Source organism: Megalobrama amblycephala, linkage group LG20 (genome assembly GCF_018812025.1).
Source record: "Megalobrama amblycephala isolate DHTTF-2021 linkage group LG20, ASM1881202v1, whole genome shotgun sequence".
NCBI lineage: Eukaryota > Metazoa > Chordata > Actinopteri > Cypriniformes > Xenocyprididae > Megalobrama > Megalobrama amblycephala.
In genome coordinates, this window is record NC_063063.1 from 30,269,255 (window position 1) to 30,287,479 (window position 18,225).

General features: G+C 37.2%; 1 protein-coding gene across 2 annotated transcripts in view; it reads left to right on the forward strand.

The window, feature by feature from the left end:
• Positions 1-13,252, forward strand: part of dock1 (dedicator of cytokinesis 1) — a 299,327-nt gene extending 286,075 nt beyond the window's left edge. For both annotated transcript variants that reach the window (XM_048170101.1, XM_048170102.1), the window contains exons 49-52: positions 4,039-4,237; positions 6,374-6,539; positions 8,326-8,477; positions 12,344-13,252. In XM_048170101.1, coding sequence (XP_048026058.1) covers positions 4,039-4,237; positions 6,374-6,539; positions 8,326-8,477; positions 12,344-12,439 — 613 coding nt within the window. In that variant the 3' untranslated portion in view covers positions 12,440-13,252. The remainder of the gene's footprint in view (positions 1-4,038; positions 4,238-6,373; positions 6,540-8,325; positions 8,478-12,343) is intronic.
• The last annotated feature ends 4,973 nt before the right edge of the window (positions 13,253-18,225 follow it).

Genomic DNA, 18,225 nt, shown 5'->3' on the forward strand with positions numbered 1-18,225 from the left:
CAGCTTTGCAACACAGAAATAAATTATATTTTAAAATATATTCGTATAGAAAACATTTCTTTTAAAATGTAATACTATTTCGCATTATTGCTGGTTTTACTGTATTTTTGATCAAATAAATGCAGCCTTGGTGAGCAAAACACAAATCTTACCAACCCCAAACTTGTGTACACTCACAGTACTTAATAAATAAGCAAATAAATGAATAAATTCATCTGAGATTTATGTTAATTTAAAATAAGTACCAAATTGAAAAATATAAATCTCTCTGGATATCAGAATCAGGCATTGGAAAAGCTCTTATTAGTAGACCATTGATCCAGACCTCTATTAAACTGGATTCTTGACAATGATTTATTTTCTTCTTATAGCTGTTGGAGGACTAGTACAGGAACACTTCCTCGGTTAGAGTGTTTTTTTTTTTTTTTTTCCATAATGCTGCTCTTCTGTCATTTCCATCTTGTCTCTCTATGGGCGGTCTGTTCTCATCCACACACTTACAGCCATAATGCACCTGAATCACGTCACATATCCAGCACCTGCTGTGTCTCCAAGATCATCTTATTGCACTTTAAGAAGTTCCATCAGTTCATACAGACTCAACTGATCCGATCCGATGGGTTTATATGTGTAGAACAGACATAAGCTGATCTAAGGATAGTATGCGTTTCAGTGATTTTACAGCATTTAAGGGTTTCAAGTACTCCACTTTGCCTGTTTGTCCAAGTCAACCTTTTACCTGTGGTAAAATCACTGTAATGCATGTGTTTTTAGTGCTTTATTCTGTCTCTTTACCCTGACGCCCTGAAAGGTTGGTGCCACTCTAGCACGGCGGGCTCACACATGCCAACCTTAAGGATTAATTAGTGCATGTTTGAAGAGAGCGATTCTATCAGCGATGCCCTCCACTGGTATTTAATTGTGAAGGGCACCACTTCACAAGAGCTTCCGTTTGATTAGTTAATCCATCTCATTAAAGCACTTTGATTCGCTTGGGCCCAAGATTCTGATTATGAGAGCCAGACATTCTGCTTCCTTTTTTCGTTGCTCTCCACTTTACAAAACTGCCTGCGAGTCTCATTATCGGGCAGGTCAGCAGATATGATGCACATACACGCTTTTACAGGAGCGTGTTTTCACGGATGATGTACGATTTCTATCCAGCATCACTGCAGTTTTAAGAAACTAGTTTGTTATTGCTTTGGACCTGAAATCTAATAGTGATGACACAGTTTTTCTTTGCAGACTTGAGCTGTCGAGGTTCACGTACATTCGTTCTAACAAATACACTGCAGTTTTCATTTACTCTGCGCAGCGGCAAATCAGGGTGAAGCTGGTGTGAGAGCGTTTCGAGTCAGTGCTGCTGCATCTTACATTCATCAGTCATGTGCTTTTGTGCTTTGCAAACTTTCACATTTGGTTTCCTATGATTATTAAACAGTGTTACTGCCAATTTTGTTGATTTAATTGTTCTTTAGGTATCAGTAGTAACCTGGACAACACAGATGTTAGCACAAAAAAAAATACAATATTGGTTTATGTATTTTGATGCATCGGTTAGGCTGTGTTCAATCATAAACGAATCACTGTGTGTTATTTTTCACAGCTTAATATACAGCTCACATAGTTATATTATAGATGGATACTGTTATATATTATATTCCAGCTACTATTGCAAATTAAAAACTTTTGAGGAATCTTGTTTAATAATAAATATATATATATATACAGTTGTGGCCAGAATTATTAGACCCCTTCATAAATATGATCAAAGATGACTCTAAAAATAAATCTGCATTGTTTATCCTTTTGATCTTTAATTCATAAAATTAGCAAAAATCTAACCTTTCATTGAAGGAAAAGAATAGAAAGTGGGGGGGAAATAACATTATGAAATAAATGTTTTTCTCCAAAACACGTTGCCCACAATTATTAGCACCCTTTTATTCAATACTTTTTGCAACCTCCTTTTGCCAAGAGAACAGCTCTGAGTCTTCTTCTATAACGCCTGATGAGATTGGAGAACACCTGACAAGACCATCCCTTCATACAGAATCTCTCCAGATCCTTCAGATTCCAGCTCCATGATGGTGCTTCTTCTCTTCAGTTCACTCCACTCATTTTCTTTAGGGTTCAGGTCAGGGGACTGGGGTGGCCATGGCAGAAGCTTCATTTTGTGCTCAGTGACACATTTTTGTGCTGGTTTTGATGTTTGTTTTGGATCATTGTCCCGACGGATGATCCAACCACAGCCCATTATAAGATTTCTAGCAGAAGCGGTCAGGTTTTGATTTTTTATCTGTTGGTATTTGATAGAATCCATGATACGATATATCTGAACAAGATGTCCAGGACCTCCAGCACAAAAACAGGCCCACAACATTAAAGATCCAGCAGTATATTTAACCGTGGGCATGGAGCACTTTTTATCCATGTGTGCACCAAACCCATCTGGTGGGTTTGCTGCCAAAAAGCTATTTTTTTTAGTTTCATCTGACCATAGAAGCTCGTCCCGTTTGAAGATCCAGTCATGTCTGACAACTGAATATGTTGGAGATTGTTTCTGGATGAGAGCAGAGGATTTTTCTTGAAACCCTCCCGAACATCTTGTGGGGATGTAGGTGCTTTTGATAATTTTTTTTAGGCTTTCTGAGATTCAAGACTCAACTAATCTCTGCAATTCTCCAGCTGTGATCCTTGGAGAGTCTTTGGCCACTTAAACATTCCTCCTCACTGCGCATTAGGATGATTTAGACACATGTCCTCTTCCAGGCAGATTTGTAACATCTTTAGTTGATTGGGACTTCTCAATTATTGCCCTGATAGTAAAAATGGGGATTTTCAATGCTTCAGCTATTTTCTTACAGCCACTTTCTATTTTGTGAAGCTCGACAATCATTTGCTGCACATCATAACTATATTCTTTGGTTTTACTCATTGTGATGAATGATTAAGGGAATTTGGCCTTTGTGTTTCCTCATGTTTATATTCCTGTGGAACAGGAAGTCATGGCTGGACAATTTCATGTTCATGATCACCCCGGTGAGCTAAAATTTTTAAATATGAATGGGAATATACTTCAGAGATATTTTACTCATAAAAAATTCTAGGGGTGCTAATAATTGTGGGCAACGTGTTTTGGAGAAAAACATTTATTTCTTAATGTTATTTTCCCCCCACTTTCAATTCTTTTCCTTCAATGAAAGGTTAGATTTTTGTTAATTTTATGAATTAAAGATCAAAAGGATAAATAATGAAGATTAATTTTTAGTCATCTCTGATCATATTTAGGAAGGGGTCTAATAATTCTGGCCACAACTGTGTGTGTATATATATATATATATATATATATATATATATATATATATAAAATATTAAAAATTATTTACATTTTATTTATTTGATATTTATTTATATATATTTTGTTTTTATTTATTTTAGTTTTTGCTATTGCAAATTAAAAACTTTTTTCAGAACACTTGTTTAATGAAAAAAAAATATTTCTGGCATATAATAAAATAAAATGTATTTATTTTATTTTTTCCCTATTTATATTTATTTATTTTTATTATTTTACTCTGGCAAATGAAAGGCTTAAAGAAATTGTTTAATGAGAAAGTACAATATATATGTTGAATGAAAATATATAAATATTTTATAAAATATATTTCTGACATTAAAAATACAAATACTTTATATTTAGACAGAGCCAGCAGTAAAAAAAAAAAAAAAAAAAAAGATCATTGTTGAACCCTGATATCAGAAATAACACGTTATAAAAATATAATGTATAATTTTTCAATTAACTAATATGGTTGGTTGCCATGACACTAGAAACTGTACACCAGAAAAGTGCTTTTTGAGTTTAAATGTGGAGCTAAATGTCAAATGAGTGCTAATATTTGCTCAAGACTTCATAAGAGGCTTTTCTCTGATATTAAACAGCCCAGCCGTCTTATCCAATAAAACGTACCCGCCGCTCAATTATCTCTGTCCTCTGCTCTTCATTTGATTCCTCTTTTCTCTTTCATCTGATAGATTTGTCTTGGAGCCTCTCTTACCAAAGAAGCAGCACTGTAAGTCTCAGGATAAACTGGATCGAGATGAACCTGAGAAAGACAAGAAGGAGAAAAAGAAGGAGAAGAGGAACAGTAAACACCAGGAGCTGTTTGATAAGGAGCTGAAGACAGCTGATATCCCCCTTCAGCCCAGTGAGGCCGTCATACTGTCAGAGACTGTGAGTATCTGTCCCTACAAACACGCCTTTCTAATTTAAGGGCTCGCGCATTTAAAATGCAGATGACGATGTGGAGAAATTAGTCGCCGAGGTGTGTGTGTGTGTGTGTGTGTGTGTATATATATATATATATATATATATATATATATGTATATATATGTATGTGTGTGTGTGTGTGTGTGTGTATATGTATATATGTATATATGTATGTATATATATATATATATATATATATATATATATATATATATATATATATATATATATATATATGTATGTATGTATGTATGTATATATATATATATATATATATATATATATATATATATATATATATATATATATATATATATATATATATATAATTATAATTTCGCGTGCAAGCCTTTGAAAGTATTTAGTTGCAGAAAGAGGCGTTCAGCGTGTGCGCTAGTGGACTTCTGTTTTCAAGCAGTCAATTCACTCTGTTGTACAGCATGGGCTGTTGTACAGTACACACACATTGTCCATGCCATCACAAAAATTGGGCTGCACGTGAATGGGTAGTGCGGTCATCCACGAACACTCCTAATGAGTGGACGCCCTAAGTATAGCGTCAAAGTATATATAACTTTGGGGTAGGCCGTATCGGGCCCCCAATCCGCCCGGGCCCATATGCACATGCGTACCTTGCATGCCCAGACGCTACGCCACTCTGATCTCCATGTGAGCTCTGATCTCCATGCGGCTGTTATCAGTCTTTTTGTGTATTCAAAAATCTCACTGGATTATTACAATTAATGGCAAAATGAATGTTTGGAAATGTGAACGGATATTTCCTATTGACACACTACAGCAAAAGATATAAATAACTGGCTTAAAACCTTTTTTGGGGGGTGAAAATACTGACGTGCCTAAGACTTTTGCACAGTAACTGTATGTTCTAGAGAGGTTTGTGAAAGTCACACATGATTTGGACACTGTTTAAACTGAAAGACTTTCATTTGCCTGCTTTCTATTTTAATGAGTCGTTCCTAAAGCAGTCTTTTTCATCTCTTTTCGAGACTGTGTGTGAAATGAGGCACATGTCTGAATTTGCACTCGCGTGTCTCTTCAAGCTCTTTGAATATGAACACCAAAAGCACTCGATCGGTTCTAGAACAAACAGCACATAATAAGAATAAATTGACCCATTCACAGTCCTCTTTGACTTCACTGACTAATGTGGCATTATGAGAGAAGCACGTAACCTGGCTCTTCTGAATAAAGGAAAACTAGCGCATGTAATTACTCTGCCCTGGACCTCTTTTATAAATCATCGTAATGACCTTGACCCTTTCCAAAGCCTGCTGACCTCTGACCTCTGCAATTCAGCTGATAAAGAGAGAGCTGATTTACTGCTTAATTAACCTGTCATGTTGACAAGTCTGCCTGGTTATTTTTTTAACAACCCTGTTACTCTGTTATTGTTAATGTCCTTGTCTGATACCAAAGAATATCTTCCTACTAAAAAAACATTCATTTTCATTATATTTATATTATTTTCATTGATGATTATTAACTGTAGTTAACACTGCAGATTGTTAGGAATCTGATGTTTTGATACACATTTTCATCATTTTTCACATTACCATAAATGTTATTTCACTCAAATGAAATGAGTTTTAGTCAGAGAAGAATGCAAAAAGACTAAATTGAAATAACATTTGTCACAATACAAAAACTGTTAAAAAAAAAAAAAAATCCTCCCTCTCTACACCAATGTAGATGATGCATTGCAAACGAGCAGGTTAAAACATGTCGGCAAGTTCAGAGTGACTTATTCTGCTGCATGTGAAGCTGATCGTATATTAATAATGGTCATTTACAGCTGGAATAATTCATAAGCCTGTTGAATTATGCATTAGATAAACCTGTATGCTCATTTAAATGGACCTGAGCTGTTTGAATTGCTGTTCTTTACTCTGTTACTCTGTTTCCGCTGCAACATTTTTTTCACCGTCATCATTCTGTCTATTCACTCAGTTTCTATTTCCATGTCACAGTTTGTATGGACCTTCTTTTTAGTCCTAATGTATTCAAAAACCTTTAAAGAGTGATTCCCGGAAACAGCAGTTGACTCTGTTGTATTTATCTGTCATATTTTCATCTCTCCAGATCAGTCCATTGAGGCCCCAGAGGCCGAAGAGTCAGGTGATCAACTTAATGAGTGAGAAAAGACTCTCCGTGTCTCCAGGAGCCCCGGCCAACCCCTCTGCGCCCAGCGCCCCGCCTCCCATCACCCCCCGGGTCAAACTGCAGTTCAGCTTACTGTCTGGATCCAGTATGTGTCATATTTCACATAGAAGTTTTATTCTGAAATATGAAGAAATTGGGCAAGTTTTGCTAAAGCAAGATAGATAGCTGGCATGGAAGCCCCGCCCACCTTTGTATGAATAAATAATAAAAGAATCCTGGTAAATTTACAAAAAGATTTGAGAAGAAAAACACTCCAAAACATTTAAATCTAGTTCAAAATCTAGAACCAATTTTTGCCGATCATTTAAATGCTGTAAATACAAGGAATTGAGCAACAAACACCTGCATGTCTACAGCAGACTTTGTTGCATATTTTAAATAATAATTAATAAAAGTGCAGTGACCTTGATCTACTGAAATACAGCAGCACTAGTTTTGGCATCACACATTGTCATCTGGTGTTATTTTATCAACATAATAAACTGTCTGCTAACTATCCAAGTCCTTCAGTTTGATATACATTATCAATCAAACGTTTAGGATCAGTAATGTTTTTGAAAGAAGTCTGTAATGCTCACAAATTAATTTGATCAAAGTAGTTAAATATTATTACAATTGAAAAATATTTTCTGTATTTCTGTATTTTTTTATATGTAATTTATTCCTGTGATCAAAGCTGAATTTTCAGCATCATTTCTCTAGTCTTCAGAGTCGCATGATCCTTCAGAAATCATTCTAATATGCTGATTTGCAGCTGAAGAAACATCTCTGATTATTATCAATGTTGAAAACAGTTGTGCTGCTTTATATGTTTGTGGAAACCGTGATACTTTTTATTAGGATTCTTTGAATAGAAAGTTCAAAACAACATTTATTTGAAATCTTTTGTAACATTATAAATGTCTTTATTTTGATCAATTTAATGCATCATTTTGCTGAAATATAGTATTAAATTCTTTTTGAACGCTAGTGTATGTAGTAGTGCACAGTAAACTTTCATAGTATGTATTTTACTTTTAAAATGAGCTGTTAGAAAGAAATTCAGTGTTGTATTTTTGGCTTTATTCAAAGTGTAAAAAAAACATCCAAACCAAACATTTACAGTATTTACAGTACTTTCTTTTCTTCATGTTCCTCATGGAAATGATTATTGGTGGTATGATTAATGGAAACTGTAATCGGGATGTCTTTCTCCCACCTGAAGCCACGCCCCCAATATATGACACGTTCGCTGACATCATATGCTCCTTCACATGCTGTAGTCTAATGACACACAAACATAACAATGTGATGTGAAGCGCAGGACTCTGGGAGGCTGCAGAGGTGTTAAATCACTCAGATGAAAGCGTGTCTGATCTCGCCGCTTGTGAAGATGTGTAATGGATTCAGGCTTTGCGAGGCGTTTACTCTCCCATGGGTTCAGCCCACTGTCTGAATACTGAGTTTGCACTGCGTGTCGTCATCTCTGTGCTGGATTATGCAGTGGAGAATGAGCGCACAGTCCTCCTCAAACAGCAGATATCATATTCACAATGAGTTTAATATTTCAAAAAAGCTACAAGTAAAAATCTCTGAAAGTCATTGCACGAAACAAACATCTCCTGCTCTCAAATGCTCTTCACTAACTTTACTTTTCTTCATCTTTTTTGCAAGCAAACTTCTTTTAGTGAAATGTTTTGCTTTTAGTACCTTTCTTTAAAGTAAATGCTGAAATGATTTGCTATCTAATGCAATGATATTCACACATTATTATTATTAAATGTGCTAAGTGTCCGTATACCAATTTGAGAGCCCTTTGATGTTTTTGCAGATATGTAGTTTCATGCATCCTGATGTTTATCTCAGCTGTACTCTGTCTTGTTTCTATGCAGATCTAGAGCTGAATGGGACGGGTTATGGAGATAAGGGGGAAACTCCGCCCCCACTTCCTGTCAAGAGCAGCATGGGTGACTATGGAAACCTGATGGACAACTCAGACCTGGCCAGTCCGACCACGCCCCCTCCACCACCGCCACACCCACGGGTATAATGCATCATCAGCATCTGTCAAAAACTTGCATATTGATAAAGAAGTTTATTGCTTGATCTTCATTTGCATTATCTTTACACAATCATTACTGGGTGCCCTAGCAACCACTCAGACCACCTTAGCAACCACATAGCAATGCCCAGATAACCACTCAAAAAACATCTTAGCAACCACTCAGAACACCCAAGCAACCACATAGCAATGACCACTCTAAACACCTTAGCAACAACTTAGCGATGCCATAGCGACCACTCAGAATACTTTATAGCAACAACATAGTGATAGCTGAGCAACCACTCAAAATGCACGTTAGAAACCACAACACACTCAGAACACCAAGGCAACCACATAGAAATGCCCTAGCAGCCACTCAGAACACATTAGCAACCACTTAACAGTGACCTAGAAACCACTGAGAAAACATTTTGGCAGCCACATAGTGATGCCCTAGCAACACACTCAGAACACCTTCACAACCATATAATGATGCCCTAACAGCCACTCAGAATATTTAATAGCGACCACTGAGAAAACACCTTAGCAACCACATGTGCCCTTGCAGCACACTCAGAACACTTAATAGCAACAACATCGTGATACCTGAGTAACCATTCAGAAAACACCTTAGCAACTACCTAGCAATGCCCTAGCAACCACACAAGACACCTTAGCAACCACATAGAAATGCCCTAGCAAAACACACTCAGAACACCTTAGCAACCACATAGTGATGCCCTACCGACCACTCAGAATGCTTTAGCAACCACTTAACAGTGACCTAGCAACCACTGAGAAAACACTTTGGCAACCACCTAGCGATGCCCTAGCAATCACTTAGTGATGCCCTAGCAACCACTTGACACTGATGTAGCAACCCCTGAGAAAAAACTTTGGCAGCCACCTAGCAATGCCCTAGCAACCGCATAGTGATGCCCTAGCAACACACTCAGAACACCTTATCAACTACATAGTGATGTCCTACCGACCACTTAGAATGCCTTAGCAACCACTTAACAGTGACCTAGCAACCACTGAGAAAACACTTTGGCAACCACCTAGTGATGCCCTAGCAACCACTTGTCACTGATGTAGCAACCACTGAGAAAAAACTTTGGCATCCACCTAGCAATGCCCTAGCAACACACTCAGAACACCTTATCAACCACATAGTGATGCCCTACCAACCACTTGACACTGACCTAGCAACTACTGAGAAAACACTTTGGCAGCCACCTAGCAATGCCCTAGCAACCACAGAAGACACCTTAGCAACCTCATAGTGATGCCCTAGCAACCACTTGACACTGACCTAGCAACTACTGAGAACACTTTGGCAACCACCTAGCAATGCCCTAGCAACCACATAGTGATGCCCCAGCAACACACTCAGAACACCTTATCAATCACATAGTGATGCCCTAGCAATCACTGAAGACACCTTAGCAACCACATAGAAATGCCCTAGCAACACACTCAGAACACCTTAGCAACTACATAGAGATGTCTTACCGACCACTTAGAATGCCTTAGCAACCACTTAACAGTGACCTAGCAACCACTGAGAAAACACATTGGCAACCACTTAGTGATGCCCTAGCAACCACTGAAGACACCTTAGCAACCACATAGAAATGCCCTAGCAACACACTCAGAACACCTTAGCAACTACATAGAGATGTCTTACCGACCACTTTGAATGCCTTAGCAACCACTTAACAGTGACCTAGCAACCACTGAGAAAACACATTGGCAACCACCTAGTGATGCCCTAGCAACCACTTAGTGATGCCCTAGCAACCACTTGACACTGATGTAGCAACCACTGAGAAAAAACTTTGCCAGCCACCTAGCAATGCCCTAGCAACCGCATAGTGATGCCCTAGCAACACACTCAGAACACCTTATCAACCACATAGTGGTGTCCTAGCAACCACTTGACACTGACCTAGCAACTACTGAGAACACTTTGGAAACCACATAGTGATGCCCTAGCAACCACTGAAGACACCTTAGCTACCACATAGTGATGCCCTAGCAACCACTGAAGACACCTTAGCAACCTCATAGCAATGCCCTAGCAACCACTTGACACTGACCTAGCAACTACTGAGAACACTTTGGCAACCACCTAGCAATGCCCTAACAACCACATAGTGATGCCCCAGCAACACACTCAGAACACCTTATCAATCACATAGTGATGCCCTAGAAACCACTGAAGACACCTTAGCAACCACATAGTGATGCCCTAGCAACCACTGAGAAAACCCTTTGGCAACCACCTAGCAATGCCATGGCATCCGCCCACGTCATGCAGCACTGACAGCTAGTTTTGCACTGGCAAACACTGCTCACATTTTCTTCAGAATACTGAAAAATCATTTATCTGATTTAATTCCTGTCATTTGTAAAATGACTATAATTTATGACAGCATTACATATATTAAAGTGCGTTCCTGTTGTTTGGCTTGTCGTTACCTTCAGATAGAAAAAACAAAGCAACACAAGTATAAAGTGCAGTGATATGTTTGTGGTGTCAGAGGTGTGTCACGGTGCTTCTCATCGTGATTCACACACAGCACATGCTACACTGTCTGAGTGAAGAGTGTCAGGATGTGTGACCAGAGCGACTCGAGGTGCCCTTGATGACCCGCGGCGGTCAGCGCTCATCTCCGAGCCTCTGTCTCTCTCTGCAGGGTTTTCACTTCTAAATCCGACACCATTTAATTAACCCAGAACCTGAACTTCTCTCCAGCTGCTGGAGGTTCTGGGAAATTACAGTTAAAGGTTGAAACAGCTTGAGTTCTGTACTGAAAAAATATTCTTTTATAAGTTTGGGGTCGTTAATATTACGTAACATTTTTTTGAAAGAAGTCTCTTCTGCTCACCAAGACTGCATTTATTTGATAAAAATACAGTAAAAACTGAAATATTGTGAATATATAGTCAAATGTAATTTATTCCTGTGATCAAAGCTGAATTTTCAGCATCATTACTCCAGTCTTCAGTGTCACATGATCCTTCAGAAATCATTCTAATATGCTGATTTGCTGCTCAAGAAACATTTATGAATCATATGAACATTTATTGAAAACGGCATATTTTTTGTGAAAACCATGATACATTTTTTTAGGATTTTTTGATAAATAGAAAGTTGAGAAGTACAGCATTTATTTGGACCTCATCTTAAAATCTTAGTCTTTACTGTCACTTTTGACCAATTTAATACATCTTTGCTGAATAAAAGTTTTAATTTCTTTAAAAATAAAAAAAAATGCAAAAAAATGTTAATGACCTCAAACTTTTGAATGGAAGACTATATATAAATTTTCTAATGTTTTCATTTTTCTTGGTTTTATTTTCTCTATTATTCTATGACTCATAGTTACTTAAAGATAAAGCACAGAAAAATATTTGTTCGCACTTTATTTTAAGGTGACATAGTTACAATGTTACTACATGCACTTACTATAGTAATAACTGTGAATTATGCATAATTACAAGTAACTAACCCTAAACCAAACCCTGACCATAACTCTATAGCACATGTAGTTAATTAATATTACTCACTACTTATTTGAGTAATTACATTGTAACTAAGTCACCTTAAAATAAAGTGTAACCAAATATTTTTATACATTATTATTATATGTGAAAAGTAACAAAAATATGTATTTATTCAATCATTGATTCATTGATTGTTTCAAACATCGTCATATCAAGAGATCAGATGATCACAGTCTTGACTCGGAGTTTAGCCGGGATAAGCTGCAGTATTTGAGCAGTGTGAGTGTCTCCGGCTGCAGATCAATGAAGACTTACATTTGTTTTAAAAACTCTACTTCTCTTTATTGTTCCAGCACCTTCCGCCCCCTTTACCCAGCAAGACCCCTCCACCTCCCCCTCCAAAGACCACACGAAAGCAGACCTCCATCGACTCGGGAATCGTCCAGTAAACGGAGAAGACGGTATCGTCAAACGGAGACATCCACGTCGGCCCTCTTTCAATGATTTTACGTCAACATCCCTGACAGTATGGCATGATGAATACCTCACCTCAGCCCCTCTCATACCGGCTGATTATTGTGTGTCCACTGCCAGACCAGCGCTCGAGGCCTCCGCCGAGTGACCGAGACACAGACGCAGTCTATTTCAAATCACTCCAGATGTCAGAAAAGCAGCTGACGCCTCGCCAGACAACAGCACATATAGATTCGGTGTCACTGGAGTCAGGGAATTCTGGGGATTTTTGGCAGATGGTGCATGTTTAACTAAAACTAAAGATGAATTATGGTTTTTCTCTCTTTAGGCAGAAACGTAGTCGGGAAGACGCTTTTTATGCACGTTATCATCGAGACACATGACCAGTTCATAATCAAAATTTCCTCTCTCTCTCATTTTTACATGATATTTTTTATCCTCAATATATACACATTTATGTACAGAGGTTTGTATATATGATTTTATTTTATTGCTTTTCTTGAAAGTAAATTTTATCTTGTTTTTTTTTTTTTTATATGCAGTTTATAAAAATAATTGGCATTTTTATCCAATTTAAAAGGGTTGATTTTACAGTAAAGGTATTCTTACATGTATCTTTTATTGAGTTATATTTTGTTGTTGTTGTTCTTTCTCATTTGGAGTGAAAACAACTAAAAGTCATTGTACCAATCAAGCGTATAAACCACATAAAAGCAAAGTATCGATAACATTGACTGCTCCAAATCCACTACTGACTTCTGAATAAACTCAGCGTATGTATTTGTAAAGTGGCTCGTGTTTGATTTAATAATAATAATAATAATAAGTAAGCCTGTCTGCTGTTTATATGATGTTGCCGCAGGTTAACCAATGCGAAACAAGTCAACGCTCTCTGGAAAGTGAGGTAAGTTGAGGTGAGGTGAGTTCATTGCAGTTTGTTTCTTGACTGCTCACTGAACAGTCCTTGCGGAATCTCAACGACATTGATTGTGAAAAATGGCAGACATGTTTGCACCGTAAAGACTGCCAGCTTTCACTTTACTAAAATGATTTGAAAATAGCAAAGCATTGCATTGACTCATACATGCATAATCACTGCACTGAGAGAGCGAATCTGATGAAGGACGTGTTTTGTGTGTTGAAGGTCGCTGTTGCTGCTCGTCGCATCAGAATTACTGCTCTATCAGTCAGTGAACTGATTTATTGTGTAATTCTGACGTTCGTTATGACGTAATTGGTCTTAAACATGCAGAATTCAACATCTAAGAACAGAAAATCATGCAAATCACATTAGGCTGGGTTTAGTGTTTGGTTTGTGTGTCGTTCCTGTCCTGAAGAATATTCTGTGCTCTGCAATAAATCTGGTTTGTTTTTTTGTTTTTTTCGTTTTAAGGGCATATTTCTATAAAAGACATTTATACAGTAGTGGCCAAAAGTGATGTCCGGCCTAGGAAAACTGACATCTTACTTAGCCCGTAAAATAGTATTATTAACCCTGTAGGCTATACTTTCTCAAAATCGACAAGTTTTACCCAGAATGCATTGTTTTTACAGTATATTACAATGCATTATGTATACTATAATGCATTCTGGGTAATATTATTTGTCATTTTCGAGAAAGTAGGCCTCTTTTCTTAAAATGACAAAATACCCAGAATGCATTGTTTTTGTGGTATATAACTGTTTCAGTGGAAGATGGTATTTTACTGGGTAAATTTGTTGTTTTTTACAGTAATTTTGAGGGGGGGGGTATATTACCTTTCATGCAGTGTGTAATATAGCTGTTTGTGAATGTAAAAGGTCTGCAAAGTTTTAAAGTTAAAAGTGCATGACAAATAAAGTTGTCACAGAAATGATTCTGAACTTCCGAAACGAGTTGTCATCAATTCCAGTCTCGCTTCCTGCAACATACCTATTTAACAATGTAACAAATTTGCATAATGCCGGCCTTTGTTCTTCATTGGCTGCCATTAACAATGTCTACTTTGCCCCGCCCTCAAGCACTGAAGAGTTTGGTTTGTGTTTAGATGCTGTTTTCAAACGGATGAGGACTCGCGCTGGAATTGATATGGAAAATCAACACAATTGTTACTTTTCATATCACTTTGTATCAAGCACTGAAAAAGATCCGAAGCTGAAATTCAGATATGGTAATGAGTGTTTCCAACACACGCTGTAAGCGTAATCACAACAGACTGGGCCATCTGACCAATCAGAACAGAGTAGGCTTCTGTGTTTTTACTGTTGTAAACCTACTGTAGGAGACTCCAAAACAAAATTAGGAATCTTTAAAATAGCATAATAGGGGCACTTTAAAGAGTTTGTAAGCATCTTGTGTAGTTGTACTGGAGTTAGTTGTTTCATTAGTGATTCTGCAAAATTCTGCAGCCATTTTTTGACCAGACTGTCATACAAAGAAATTATGAATGCATGCAAAAACAGGAGAGAACCAACAAAATAATATTAACTTATTGTTATGTAGTCAATGTATGCTTTTTCACTGATTTGTGTAATTTGATCAAAGGGGATGGAATGAGAGTGAGAGAACATTTGATTTCATATGGGACCTGATAACGTCTTGCACAGCAGGAATGAGTCGTGTGTGTCTCTGTAAATGTGTTTCAGGTGCTGCTGCTGGTCACCGGGACTGAAGAACCTGTGAAATGAGTGAGAACGAGACAAACAGTCACAGAAACGTCCCGCGGCGTCAGACACGTCATGAGTTTCCCACGGTACACTATCAACATCTGACCTGATTAATCCAGCTGAAAGGAAGGGTCATATTCAGCCATTTCATGATCAAATTCAATCAGTCTCCAGGCTCAGCTTCAGCTAAGTAGCTTAGGTTTTTTTTTTTTTTTTTCAAAAGATATTTATTTTGTAGTCACACTGCTGTCAGAAATGAAATACACTTTGAGCAGTAGAGCAGCGTTCATTTGGCAGAATGTGTTTTCCATGAGACAAATGACTTTGTTGTTTACTATATAGAGGACGCTGGGAAAATATCCTGCTGGACTGTCAGATGTTTTTTCTTCATGTTAATGACTTAAGGCTTAATATTAATGCACCAGCAAATGAAATATAGCTTTCTATTTAAACCAGAGGCAGAAAATAACTTAACCTATAATCCTAAATGTTTCAGTTAAATGAGAACTGTAATGTGTTTTGCTCCATATCTTTGGAAGTGAGTTTTTAAGTTGGTCACTAAGACCTAGGGTTATTTTCATTAATTAAAACTATTAAAAACATTTCTGTTATTTGCTATAAAATAACATATAAATATTAGTTGAAACATTTCTAATTTTTGTTTAACTTAAATGTTGCCTTTGCAATAAGCTGAAAAGATTGTTGAAGTATTAAAATTATTAACTGGAAATAAAAATTAAAACTGAAAAATAAGTCTAAATAGCAATATTTTAAAAATATTAAAATGACAAAAGCACATAAATGACAAAATGAAACTAAAATGAACATGAATACTTAAAATATAAAAATAAAAGCAAATTTAAAGGGTCTAATGCTATTTCATGCATTCTGACTTATTTACACTGTGAAAGAGTTGGATTCTCATGCTAAACATGGCCAAAGTTTCAAAACACGAGTTGGATGTATTTCTGTGCCAAAAAAAGGTTTCGGACATTTTTTTTTTAGTATGGCCCTGTATTATGTAATAAAGGGTGGAATTCCTTGTACGGGCACTTCTCCCAGAAGAGCGCACGCACACATCGACCAGAGAGAGAGAGCAAAAGCACGCCCATCAACGTACGTTCGGGTTATGCAAGTCGTCGGCAGCCCTGCACAGGACTTGTTCGGAAAAGATTTGTCACTTTGTTTTTAGACTACGAAATCAACAATGTCACCTTGCTTCCCATAGGACCCAGCGTTAAGTGAACAGAGATTTGTGCTCTCGACATTTGTCGTTAAAATAATAACCACATGAACCGCCTTAAATTAACTATCAAAATAAGGATAAAGTCATGTCTGATAGTTGCACTCATTTCTTTATTAAAGGTGCCCTAGAATCAAAAATTGAATTTACCTTGGCATAGTTGAATAACAAGAGTTCAGTACATGGAAATGACATACAGTGAGTCTCAAACTCCATTGTTTCCTCCTCCTTATGTAAATCTCATTTGTTTAAAAGACCTCCGAAGAACAGAAGAATCTCAACATAACACCGACTGTTACGTAACAGTCGGGATCATTAATATGTACACCCCAATATTTGCATATGCCAGCCCACGTTCAAGGCATTACACAAGGGCAGCCAGTATTAACGTCTGGATCTGTGCACAGCTGAATCATCAGACTAGGTAAGCAAGCAAGGACAACAGCGAAAAATGGCAGATGGAGCAATAATAACTGACATGATCCATGATATCATGATATTTTTAGTGATATTTGTAAATTGTCTTTCTAAATGTTTCGTTAGCATGTTGCTAATGTACTGTTAAATGTGGTTAAAGTTACCATCATTTCTTACTGTATTCACTGAGACAAGACTGTTGTTATTTACATTTTTAAACACTTGCAGTCTGTATAATTCATTCTGTATAATGTATAATTGTACTGTATAATTCACAACTTCATTCTTTATAAATCTCTCCAACAGTGTGTAATGTTAGCTTTAGCCACGGAGCACAATCAAACTCATTCAGAATCAAATGCAAACATCCAAATAAATGCCATACTCACATGATCTGACGCATGCATGCAGTATGCATGATGAACATCTTGTAAAGATCCATTTGAGGGTTATATTAGCTGTGTGAACTTTGTAAATGCGCTGTATTATAGGCGAGAGCTCGGGGGGGCAGGGAGCGAGAGATTTAAAGGGGCCGCAGCCTGAATCGTTGCATAGTTAATGATGCCCCAAAATACAGTAGGCAGTCAAAAAAATCTATGGGGTATTTTGAGCTGAAACTTCACAGACACATTCAGGGGAAACCTTAGACTTATATTACATCTTGTAAAAACTGGTTCTAGGGCACCTTTAAAATGAATGGAGAATATCTTGTGTTTTCCGTGGCTGTTCGAGTCCTCAGGATCGGTGTTCATGGTTTCATAAACAAGGCCCAGTTCTACGCTGGATTTACAGATCGTTTGAAACTGAAAGATGGAGCGGTCACAGCAATAATGATCCCGGTCATGAGTCAGAACTGCAGGTGGTGAGTAAAACTGCTTCAAATGTCTGTTTTGTTTGCAGTTGGCTCGTAAGTGCATATAATGTAAACAACACAAACATAGTGAATTCATAAATTCATTATTCATCATTCACTACACGCTATATTCATTATAGAGATTCAAAAATTATCCAGGGATAATGTGATGGTGTATTGTGTGTGTTTAAATACATTTGTTTAGCTGACCATTGATAGCTTGCACAGGATCCCTACGCAAAAGCTGCGCGTGCTCGTCACTCTTTAGCTCCGCTCACACGGCACGCCTCCAGGAGCTCGGCTGTTTTCGGAAAGACTCTGTACAGCGTATCTGTCTTTTTTAAAACTAATAAAACTAAAGACTTTTCGGAGATATGAAGGATGCTATACTACTCAAGATTAACATGAGATTGGTAGAAAACTGTGTGTGTTATGTACCCTTTAATATATTAATAAAAATAAAATAAACTTTTTTTGCAGAAAAGGACATGATATACCCAGAATAAAAGCATATTTCTTTTAATTTAATTCAATTAAGCAATTTATAATACAGTTATGTAACTTTTAATGTAATAATACTACAATTTTATAATAAGTCTGTG